The 13,108-nt window shown below is 34.5% G+C and overlaps 1 protein-coding gene across 1 annotated transcript in view; it reads left to right on the top strand.

Annotated features, from left to right (window-relative positions):
* Nucleotides 1–13,108, top strand: part of LOC149797670 (uncharacterized) — a 66,971-nt gene that overhangs the window by 9,347 nt on the left and 44,516 nt on the right. Inside the window, exons 3-5 of the mRNA XM_089962586.1 lie at nt 1,522–1,599; nt 7,488–7,684; nt 12,413–12,477. Coding sequence (XP_089818712.1) covers nt 1,522–1,599; nt 7,488–7,684; nt 12,413–12,477 — 340 coding nt within the window. The remainder of the gene's footprint in view (nt 1–1,521; nt 1,600–7,487; nt 7,685–12,412; nt 12,478–13,108) is intronic.

Below are 13,108 nucleotides of genomic sequence, written 5' to 3'. Positions count from 1 at the left end.
ATCCAGAATAAAATCCTCTATCAGTGTAATTGGTAACTGTATTACAGTTTTATGTCACTTCAGCTGGACCTAATTACAACGGCATAGTTCATTCGGCATTTAGTTCCTATGTAGGAAATGTATTTTTTATTAACAATGTCTGTCTGTGTTTTCCTTGCTCATTGGAGTAATTAATATTACTTGCGATCAACAGAATAAAAAAATGCAGCAAAAATTGTTTTAAGTTCATGAAATTATTTGTTTGATTCATACACAATAATTGCTTTCACAGTAATATATCTATTCAGTCTGGAACAGTGTCAAAGTATTTATTCAGTTCAGAATAGTGTCTAACAGTTGTCATACAGAGCTTTCATGATCCCTACATTATGTTGATATTTTAGGAGTAAATTGTGACTAAGTTTTGAAGAATATGTTTACTTAAGAAATGTGTAAACTGTGATTGTCATTTAATTTTTTTGGAATTCATATGCAGTCATGTTTCTCAGATGTTCACAGATTTAATGTGATTGTACAATATTTTATCATATATCAATCATTGTAAATAGATATAAGTGCCTTGGAAAGTAAAGATAGAAAAACTCAAGTAATTTTGCAGTTATTAATATTGAATCAGATAGTACATTAGTACAGATTTTTCAGGTTCATGAATGTTTGCATATGAATTATTTCATACTTGGGTAATTTCAGTTGGTTCCAATTTGTCATCAATGTATCATGGCTATACTTTGAAAATCATAAGAGTCATTATTATGCTTTTATTGATTTCCAGTGTTTGTTTATTTGTTTTCTTTTTCTTTTTTCATTTTTGCTAAATACTCTTACTTCCTGGTGTATAATGTGTGTCAACCCAGATCTGTCATTATGTAATGCACCAGTAGATCAGATTTTATTATGTACAGTTGTTTTTTTAAAACAAGTTTTAAAAGCATTTTACCCAAACTATTTAATGAATGCAGGTATTGGTCTTTGTTAAGAGAATAGAGCCAAACTGTCTGATTCAGTAGCAGTTCAGGGTCTATGCTATTGACATTGTGATTCCAGACCATTTGATTCAGATGTAGGTCTGGGTCTTTTCTGTTGATATTGTGGAGTCAAACTGTCTAATTAAGTAGTAGGTCTGGGTCTATACTGTTGACAATGTGGAGCCAAACTATTTAATTCATTGGCAGGTCTGGGTCTATACTGTTGACAATGTAGAGCCAAACTATTTAATTCATTGGCAGGTCTGGGTCTATACTGTTGACAATGTAGAGCCAAACTATTTAATTCATTGGCAGGTCTGGGTCTATACTGTTGACAATGTAGGGCCAAACTATTTAATTCAGTGGCAGGTCTGGGTCTATACTGTTGACAACGTAGAGCCAAACTGTTTAATTAAGTAGTAGGTCTGGGTCTATACTGTTGACAATGTAGAGCCAAACTATTTAATTCAGTGGCAGGTCTGGGTCTATACTGTTGGCATTTGCATGCACATTATACACTGGTAAATATATGCATTTAATTTTCTTGGCAATGCAGTTTGGCAGGTCATCTGGTTGAGTGTGGACCTCAGGTGTGCGGTGGGATATTTACAGACTGGGACAAGATAGACAACTGGTCAGTATGTATGTAACATTGTAGTATGACCTTAAGCTGCTAATCTCTTGGTTTGTCACATCCGTCTCCTTCAGTTGTTTAAACAAAATCATCTCATATATGGGTAAGAAGTAGACCGTTTTGTATTCATTTTCTTTTTCATGAGGACATTTTATATTGTAAGAAAATCACAATTTGAGCTCCTTTTAAGACTGTATTATCATAATACCCCTGTGATAAATTCTAATTCAGTAGCCAAGCCAAAGTTCCTGTTGTTGTTGTAGGGTTTAATGCCATTTTTCTGCACAAGATATCTATACATGGTGGCCAGTATAAATGGTGGAGGAAGAACCCAGGAAAACCCCCAGAAAGAACCACCGACTAACAAGAAGCTACTGGCAAGCTATCTCACATACCCACATTGGCTGAGGTGGCGCTATACAGTTTCGCATTTTGCATAGTTAGGATTTTAAAGAAAAAGAATTTCCCCGGCTCTCCTCACTGGTTTTACTGGCTATTTAAAAAAGACCTTGTATATCTTAGGTATAATGCAAAGAACCTTTAATTCCCTTTATTTTGGTGTATGATTGATGGGTGTACTATGGGTTATAGAGTATACAGCTTGGCCTTACTTCAAATGTGCACCTTTCAAAAAAGTGCTAGCTCTACTTGGTCATTTTCACTTCCTGAACTTCAGAGGTCAATTGTATAAAAAAGAGCCGATAACTTTTTTTACATTTTATATATTTGGTAATTCATTCATTGCACTTTCAGAAGCTGGAATTGTCTAGTCTGGCAAAATTCATTTTCCCTATTTTAATAGCTGCTATGTATAGTGCACTTTAGACTAATTCAGACTGATTTTTTAACACAAGGGAGCAGTCATTTTAGTTAGCAGTGTACTTAAATCATGTAAAATTTCCAAAAGTACAATATCCAGAAGAAATATCATCCACATTACATTAATGTAGCATAGAGATATGCCAACATTCTCTCCACTGTGCATGTTTTAAATGCAAACTACTTCACCTTACATACGTCACTCTCTCAAAAGTACATATTATCTGGTGAGCGCCACCTGAGCTCAAGACTCAAACCCACGCAGACAGGGGTGAGATGGCAGTGATCTGTAACAGTGAGTGCTTTAGACCACTCGGCCACTAGGGGGGCTCCCCCAAGCCAAAGTAAGTGGCCAAATATATTTCAACACCTTTGACTACATCACACTAGGTAAGAAAGTGTATGTAAAGATTAGGATTTAAATCTTTTTATGTCTTTGGTATGACTTTGCCAGGGTTTGAACCCATAACCTCCTACGTCTGAGCCAAATGCTCTAACCAATTAAGCCACCAGAGTGGTCCTCAGACATCTAGGTACATTCTTCTGATGATTCTTGCTGCACCCCTTTGTCTCCAGACTTAATCACTTGCTCTTCAAACATATACATGGAAACCCTGTCTTATAATAACCTTCTTGTCATAAAATACAACTTTTTTCAAATGGGAAATGAACATTCCATGCAAGTCGACCTCAAAACCACTTTATTGTTTTTCCTTTTTACAGCTGTAACAGTGTCATTCTGTGATGCAACTCACATAGCTTACGTACATGCTTTAAGTCACTTTTTACAGCTATAGGTGTCATTTTGGAGAATTTGATTACACATACCTTTAAGTGTCATTTATTCACTTTATTTCTTGCCTTGTCCATCAAAATTCCATTGAAGATTATTGTATAAATTCCTCGAAAAATGCTTGACAGTGAATTAATTGATAACAAACTTTGACATTTTTAGTCACAGTCAAGCAAGCAGGGTGATCCTATTTAAACCAGTTAAATGTTTGATGTAAGAAGGAACACGCCTGTGGTTGGGAAGAAGTTGTACTACAAAGATAAACAGATGCAGTAATGTCGTCATAAACAAAGCTGGAGAGAACACCAGCAAGAACCCACCCCCCAACAGCACACAAATCCAATAAATTGGAGGCAATTATAAAACTTCATATATGTCTTCTGTATGGTATATCATGTCTTTTATTTCAGTTCGTACATAATACCAATTTTTCCCATAGAAGTATGTGCTTTCATACACATAAAAGACTAGAAACATGGCTGTCAATTCAGTTTTATTTTAGTTAAATTTTACATCAAGCTAAATTATCATTTTGATGAAATGTCACCTGTATATGCTAAGAATAAAACTTACTGCATGTTACTCCTCTATCCCATTCAGAGTTGAACATTCATACAGGAGATTAATGAAAATGCGCATGACTTCTTGTTCTTGATCTTACATTGATTCCCTCTGCACTAGCAATAGTGCAATCCAATATAACCCAGTGTAATGCTGAACTGCCATAACGATCGATAATTTTCATCTGGAATTTTTTAATTAAAATTAATGTATATATCACGGAAAGATCACAGTTGAATAAACTTTTTTTTAATTATATTACAATTAAATTTTGAAAATAAGATGAGTTTTTAAATTTATATCCATAAATGTGCTTACAGGACTTGTGTGATTTTTACTATAACTCATTTCTAGTTGTCTTGCCGTGACTGTTCCAACTGATATTGGGACTAATAATGATGAATTTATAATATTAATCAAATCAAATAAACTTCTTCACCATATTTATTTTCATGAACCTCAAACTGATTTTACCCCTGATTTTGTTTTAGTTTTCTTTTCACAGAGCATCTTATTTTCCACCAACCCGCTCAATTAGTAATGCCTCAGTTTTGTTTAATGATGATTAACAATTAACATGAATAATTACTGCAGTTTTCTCAGTGCATAACCATCCTTTCACAGTCATTTGATTCTTTGTACTCATATTTATTGGGGTCTATGGACCATGGTTTCTGCAGATTAGATTACACAAAATAAACGTGAACTTCAAAGTCCTACAGTGAACTAAAGTCTGACCAAGAATCTTTGGTCTGTGGCTATAGTTTTTCAGGTGTTTATAACCATTTTCTGTATATGTTCCCTCATGATGTCATCATTCAAGATGTTGAAATATATCTTATATATTACTGTCCTATAAATGGTACAGGTTTATAGTCTTACCTATGTTCATCTGACATCTTGTTCTACACCTGTGTCTATGCAGGTTGATATAAAGGAGTCCTCAGATCTGTCCTTTTCTCCCGCACATAATCTTACCAGAGCAACTAGTTTCACAGTCTTTCATCGATTGCCATGAAACTTAATGTTGACCAATCACTTTGCTCCTGTAATTTCTTTTGTTAGTATTATTGCATTTTTTTGTCATTTGTCCTAATGTAGTGTGTGAAGCAATCTCAATAGCACAATATATTTTGCAATTTTTGATATATTGTTATTGCCTTGCAAGATAGTAAATATTGTGGTCATCACCTGAATATGTACATAAAATCAAATCACTGAGTTTTCACAATTTCTAAGAGTTTTCACCATTTTTGCCTTGTGATTGAATGCAATGTGTGACAGAATTGCCTAAACACACCTTGTCTTAAGAATGCATTGGCTTGTCTGGAAATTTGGCGAATTTTATTATCCTCTGCTAAAGATGCAAATATCAACAAATCATTGTGTTGCTGCAATTTTTGTTTAGAGATATAGCATTATTTTCATCTAGAGCCTTATGTAGTGTATGACAGAATCTTGTGGAGTTTCACAGCTTTTACTAAATTGCCATAAAACGTTGTACATGTTATTTGCATCATTTGAAGATGTGCATATAGACAAATCACTCTGCTTTCTTAAGTTTGGTTGATTTATTGATTTGTATGTCCTGCATTTGAGTGCAGAATAGAATTTTGTGAACCCATCTTGTCTTTCCAGTTTGTTAGACTGTTCTGAAACTTAGTAGAGCCTGTCATGAACCTGTTTAAGCAGAACCTGTTTTAAAAGACTTCTCCTTCTGCCAATAAAAATAACAACAAAGATCTCTTATGAGAGCTGGTGTGTCATCACCAGTCATAACACTATATAATAAATAAAACTGCACATGGAGAATATGGTCTCTCAAGACAGGTGTTCTTGCACAGCTGTGTTCTTTTAATACAAGTTTTATTGTAAATACCATGGTCATCATCTTCCATTATTTTTGTAAGAGTTATTGCCCATTTTTCACTTACAGCTTGATGGCATGTATAACAGACATTTCTTTTAATGCAGCTATTCTTGCAGATTTTAGTGAGTTGCTGTGAAATTTAACATACCATGCTCATTAACAGAAGATAACCAATCATTTTACTCAAGTTATTTTCAGAAATAGTAAATGCATTTTCATGCTGTAAACTCATTTCCATCATGGAGATGGGGTGGAGGTTGGGGAATATTTACATGAGTAAAATTCTCACCAGTCATTTAGTCAGGGTTTGTGTTGAGGTCATGTGTATGTGCTTTAGTGGGGCATTTGTGTTTTGTGAACACATAAACAACAAACTTAGGGATTCTATTGATATACAAGAGTTTGTTGAAGTAGACTCATTAGAAAGACATCATGACAAAGCATAAAACAAATCCTTCCCATTGAAGCAGACATCATGACAGAGCCTAAAACAAATCCTTCCCTTTGAAGCAGACTCATTACAAAGACATCATGACAAAGCAAAAAACAAATCCTTCCCTTTGAAGCAGACTCATTACAAAGACATCATGACAAAGCATAAAACAAATCCTTCCCTTTGATGCAGACTCATTACAAAGACATCATGACAAAGCATAAAACAAATCCTTCCTTTTGAAGCAGACTCATTACAAAGACATCATGACAAAGCATAAAACAAATCCTTCCCTTTGAAGCAGACTCATTACAAAGACATCATGACAAAGCATAAAACAAATCCTTCCCTTTGATGCAGACTCATTACAAACACATCATGACAAAGCATAAAACAATCCTTCCTTTTGATGCAGACCATTACAAAGACATAATGACAAAGCATAAAACAAATCCTTCCCTTTGAAGCAGACTCTTAAAAAGACATTCCCTTTGAAGTAGACTCATTACAAAGACATCATGACAAAGCATTAAAAAAATCCTTCCCTTTGAAGCAGACTCATTACTTGATCGAGAGGTAATGTAATGATATTTAGCCTTTCTTATCATTTCTTTTTCTTTTTTATCCTTTTCTACATTATTATGTTTCTGCTTGTAATATTTGATTAAAGTCGTGCAAGAGTTGAGTCTGGGTAGGTTTTACATGCTATCTATGACTTTAATAGTGACTTGAAATTCTTGCTCTTAATGATTGTTATTCAGCTATGGTCACATTATGGTAGGAGCTTGTTTAACTAAACTCGTATGGACACCAATTAAAGCATTTGTTTAACATTAGTTTGAATGAACAAAGTTTGATTGCTTTGAATTCATATATTTTCATACATTGGATTTTTATGTGGTTGTTTTATACAAAAGGGATATATTACCAGTACAGCACTACATCATTATAATTCATATCATTACAACCCGATTCCAAATATAATGCGGTACTGCTTTGGACCCTGTAACCAAAATTACACAATATATTACAATAAGCGTTGAAAGAAAACAAGATGAAACTTAGTCTTGTATCTTCATTTCCTTTTCAAAACACAATTATTTAACAAATTTTGTTAGTTCCTGCTATACCACAGTTCATTTTATTAAGCTAATCTTAGTACATGTATATCACTGTTTTATAGATATTGCTTCTCACTGTATAATGTTGTTCTGTACAGAATGTGATTGGCAGTAATATACCCAATCTGCTGCATTATAACAAGGGAGAGCTGAGCTTAATTTCATGAACGTTATGTACTATGGGGCTTTTCAATTCATTTTTGTATAGCTGTCACAAAATCCACAAAAGTTGGCACTCTGCAGATAATTGATTTAGGTTTGGATAAGTAAGGTTCTTTGTACTCATTCTAGGGCAGATATAGGATTTCCCATTGTTGAGGTAGGATCTGATGGGAATTTCATCCTTTATAAACCTCTAAAGACTGGGGGACTTATTTCCAAGGCAACTGTTAGTGAACAGCTTGTGTATGAGCTCGAAGACCCATCGCATTATTTCCTGCCAGATGTTGTCTGCGACTTCACCAATGTCAAGATTTCTGAGGTCAAAGGTAATATAGAGTTAATGTTCATCTGTTTTGTCATCAGTGCATTTGTATTGTTTTCTTCAGGTCGCACTCTTGTGCCTTTTTCATATTAGATCTTGCAAGGGCACACATATGCATCAGCAACAATTTGTACAATGTTTAGAAAAGTTTCCATCTTTATTATTTGCTCTCTTGAGCTCTTTGTCCCACCTATTAGGCAGAGTCCTCTATGTCATCAAGATGCATTTTTGTATCACTTGAGCCTTGCAGCAAGTTTCTCGTTGGTCAAGATTACTTCATGCTTTGATGGAGTTACAGGTGAGTAAATCTTGCAAAATTAACAAATGGCTCACTTTTTCAGATTGAATTCTTGTCATTAGAGGTGATACTAACTGATGCAAGTAGTTTTAATTTAGAGATATAGGAAAAAATGAAATTCATGACAAAGACAACAGAATCTTTCCCACAGCATCCAGTATGTGTATTGTCAACATGGTCTTGTAGTCATGTTTACTCATCTTAAATGGAATTGTTCTAAAATTGAATACTAATATACTTTAATCAAAGTCTATTCAGCCCTGATATTTGAATATGAATGTCATTAAAATACTTCCAAGCAAAAATTATCGATCACTGTGGTCTTTTACAATGGTGGAAGAGTACTAAACTGGATCAGGAAAAGAAGAAACAGTAACAGGGAGTAAGATTATTTTTTTTAAAAGCAGCATTCATTGTGGGATCACAGATCATGACAATCATTTGGGTTTGTACTGGATCACACCTTCAAGTTAAACTCATAAAAAAATGTCCACATGCTTTAAGATTGATTTTGCCTTATATATTCTTGGACAAGGAATATAGATGTAAGGATCAAAATAAAGTGAATACATGTAAATGCCATTTAAAGGTAATCAGATTTAAAAAAAATAATACCCACTGCTGAAATAGTCGGTACTGAATGCCTGCATGATTTGTATGACTTGTACTATTGTATTGGGAGTAATATTCAGCTGATCACGTGTAAACAATGTACAAGAAAATGGAACAACCACACTGCTTATGTCATGCTCAGCATTAAGAGGTTAGTGTTAGGACTGGTCGGCCCGGTGTCAGGATAATGTGACTGGGTGGGACATCATGCCACATGTCTGCAGCATGATGCCCCAGTGCTAGACGTCACTATAAACTGCCACACTGCAGAGATATTAGCGATATGACTGAAAAATTGTTAAAGCTATATTAAAAATTAAAATCACACACACACACATAAATTTAATGCAGCAATTTCAAGATTCTTATTGTAACGGTTGATAATTGTAATGATGTAATAAGCTAGTACTACATGAATAATGAAACATCATGATTATGATACTTAATGCAATATCAGTATTTTGTCAGAGTTACATATATTGGAAAATCACTTTTTAGTTTTAAAATTTAATACCTGAACCTTTTTACCAAGAATCATAAAGAGTCCACAGATTACTCAGATTTGGAGGAATTCCTGCTCTAAATTTTGAGAGGGTAGGGCAAAATAGGGCAAGGAAAATTCAAGATTGTTATGACCATCTTTTTTAATCCTTGATGCATGCTGAATGTACCCTGAGTAAATTATTGTTTGCAACCAAGCAGTTGGGAAGATATTACAAATTCATGGAAGATATTACAAATTCTTAATTTGGGAAAGAAATTTTGAGATGTTTAATGAAAGTGGGGCCATGCCTGATTACACAAAAATGTCATGTCGTAAATTTAGTGTGATGCATCTTGTCCATCTTTAACTACAGCTGCCTGTGAATATTGTCCTCAGCAAATTTATTTCATTTCTTAAGTCTTGGGCACATGACCTAAGTGAAAAGAAGTTCACCGTGAGTTCTGGGATGGGATTTTTTAAAATTGTATTATGATCCAATATATATGGTAAATATGATAATTATTATTTCATTATTTATTTATTTTGTCCTAATGTATATGGTAAATATGGTAATTAGTATTTATTATTTATTTTATTGTGTCCCAACATATATGGTAATATTATTTCATTATTTATTTTATTGAATCCCAGACAGTGATGGAGGTTTTGGAGATCAAAAAGTGTGTTTTGAGGCCACAAGAGGTGGGTGGGGTTCAGTATTACTGACTTAAAAAAGTGACATTGTTCAGTTGAGAATAAGTTACCTTTTCATGTAAAATAACAGATTTTTTTAAACATTTAGTAAACTTATAAACCGAAAAGGTTGGTAGACTTAGCATCGTTCAACATGGTTACCACACACGCACACAGATGTGCCCACACTAACATAAACACTACCATACAGGCATTTTATATATGTATGGAGAGAGAGAGAGAGAGAGAGTAGAATATTTTCTTTATTGGATGCAGTCTTTACTTCTCTCAAAACAAAAGTTTGTCTTTTTTTCTCAAGTTATAAAATGATCTTTCTGCATCTGCATTGTTCTAAAGGAGTGGTAAACATGCTGTGGGTGGTATTGCTGTGTCGATGTATATTGCTATGTCGATGTATGTCATATACTACAAAATAACTAATGTAAAAAAATGTGGTGAATAAAATGCTTCCATTGCTGCTGTGATTCACAGTGTCAAACTCCATCCAGGATTTCAGAAATTTAGTTTTGCTGGACTTTGTTCAATTTGCAGATGGATTATCTTTTCTAAATCACACCTGCATTTTGCAGTTTTGCCTTAAAAAATTAAATACACTTGTACACTGTTCTGACTCCAGAAATAACTATCTTTTGCATTTTATAATATCCAACTTTAAAGGAACATTGCTGCTAATTAAGCACAAACTTGCAAATAATCTTTTATAATGATGGCTTTAACATTCTCATTCAGAGACATTGATGGGTAATAAAATTTGTATTTCATAACTAACACGTCTCTGATTTTACCTAACTCTAACAAATTGGGTCGTTCCACTGAGTTTACTTTATCTTTGCAAATTAGCCTAATGGGCTTTTCTCCCACAGCATTGTTGAAATGACTTGACATAGCATTGTCTTAACTAGTTTGAACCAGTTAAGTAATCAGTGGTTGCTTATCTCTAACCACCTTACCTTTATTTGACACTGGGATAATCAGCTGTATAAACTGGCCCAGGGCCTACATGGGCTCTAAGCAGGTGTTGGTGTTGTGTGGCTTAATGCCATTTTTCAGCACACAATAGGCTATACATGGCCAGTATTAATGGTGGAGGAAGAACCTGGGAAAACCCCGGAAACAACCACCGACCCACAAGAAGCTACTGGCAAGCTTTCTCACATACCCACATTGGCCAAATCTGAGACTCGAACCCATGCAGAGGTGAGATGGCATTGATCTGTAACGGAGAGTGCTTTAGACCACTCGGCCACTCGAGGCCCCGGCTCTAAGCAGGACTGTTTACTGTATATAATGACTACATGCTTGGGACATGTATTGTAGTAGTGAAATAAAATGTATCTTTTCCCTTCTCAGTAAGACATATGTACCAACCATCACACTTTTCACATAATCACTGTGCTTTTTTCACAGAATTACATCTTACATTTGCCTATATATGGATTATGTTTTTCCTGTATAAAAAAAAATGAAATGGAAATAAAGGAATAAAAAATGTTATATGTCATTTATATTTTCTTTTTAGTTCCACTCCTCATAAAAGTTGTAGAATATTCTAAAAAGAAAGATTGCTGCATAAGAATAGCATAAGAGTTAATTTGTCTATCATAGATCCTCATGTACTTTCCTAATTTTCTATTTATAGCAAATGTAGATGACTCATTTCCAAAAACATAGACTGGTGTCTTTAATTTTGAATCTTTGCCTCACAGATTCGATGTATTCTTGGCCAAGTTAGTTAGCAGACCAGTCTGTACTTTAAAAAAAATGGCACCAGATGTTAAGTGAAACAGGCTTTTACACTTTGATTTGTGCATGAAAATTCTTAGAGCAGATGTGTCTTTTGAAACTTCAAAATATCTACTCAAAAAAAAAGGGCAAGCCAACACTGCTTTACAAATTTGTAAAGAGGAATATGCAATAGAGAACTCAGATTGGGCACTTCATCATGACCATTGCAGAAGTTTGGACTTCACAATATTTTGGCAATAGTCAGACATGTAGACAAGGTAAAGTATGTGTTGAATAATAAAAAAAAATTCATTACGTTTTGTGTTTGTATTCTCATTCTAATCCACATTAAAGTTTCCCATTTTTGCCAAGTAATTTGACCTGTAGATCCAGGTTAGTAGTAAAAATAAATGTACATAAATGTACATTATTTCATTCACTGTACTGTAATTATAGCATGTAAAATATTAACTATGATGTCATAGCCTCAGTGGAGATGGATGGGGTAATGAAAACTGTCTATTTTTGGAAGAACCAGTCAGTACCAGATTTACTGTATGTCAACAAATTTATAGTTAATCAACACATGCAGTCTACCTGAGTGCTAATGATCTGCTAATTACACTCATTAGTTGACATTGGTACCAAGAGGATGCAATAAGCCTTAGTCGACCCTGACAGTGATTAAAAATGTTGATTTATATTGTGAATCAGTATAATGTAGCAATGCATCAAACTGAAAATGGCAATTTTTGTATGGAGGGTCAGTCATCTAAAAAGTATCTTAGACCTTAAACATTGTTTAAACAGAAGTCCTATAAGAAAATAGGGAGATGAGTAAACAAACTAAGCATCATCTTTTCTTGCCTATGATTATTTGTTTTGTATCTTTTTAATAGGTCATGATGGAGGATTGGTGTATGTATCTGGAGCCAGAGGGAATCCCCCTGCAGGAGAGTTAAAGGTAAATATAGCAAATATGAGAGAGAATTCCCCAGCAGGTGTTCCAGATAACTATTGAAATTGGGGCCTATTCTGCAATGCATGAATGCAGGAATCATGCTGATTTTTAAAATGTCGCACAGAAAAGGCAACTGAATTCATGAAATTTGTGCATTATAGTAAAGTCTAGCTGTTTTGCTATCCGCCCAATTTATGGTGAACATAGTTCATAGATATTAAATGTGTGTTGATCCCACAAAAAAGGCAACTTATTGATTTGGGAGTCAGTAGCTTAAAAATCAGCGTTGCTCTTAATTTTTTTTTGCTATTGTATATTAGTTCAGCAAAATAACATAAATTTGAGTTGATAAATTTCAGTGCAGCTTGTGGATATATCTTTCTCTTCGCCTCAGATGCAGGAGTTTGTGAGTTTGAACCCTGGCCAAGTCATACCAAAGACTTATAAAAATGGTGCTAGCAGCTGCCTCGCTTGGCACTCAGCATTAAGAGGTTAGTGTTAGGACTGGTCGGCCTGGTGTCAGGATATTGAGATTTGGTGGGACATGATGCTTCATGTCTGCAGCATGATGCCCCAGTGCTAGACAGCACTATAAACTGGCACATGGCAGGCATAGTAACATGGTGTCCCACCC

Source organism: Sinohyriopsis cumingii, chromosome 6, assembly GCF_028554795.1.
Source record: "Sinohyriopsis cumingii isolate HCF-2022 chromosome 6, ASM2855479v2, whole genome shotgun sequence".
Taxonomy (NCBI): domain Eukaryota; kingdom Metazoa; phylum Mollusca; class Bivalvia; order Unionida; family Unionidae; genus Sinohyriopsis; species Sinohyriopsis cumingii.
Note: the sequence above shows the minus strand (reverse complement) of the source record. Positions and strands in the feature narration are given on the sequence as shown.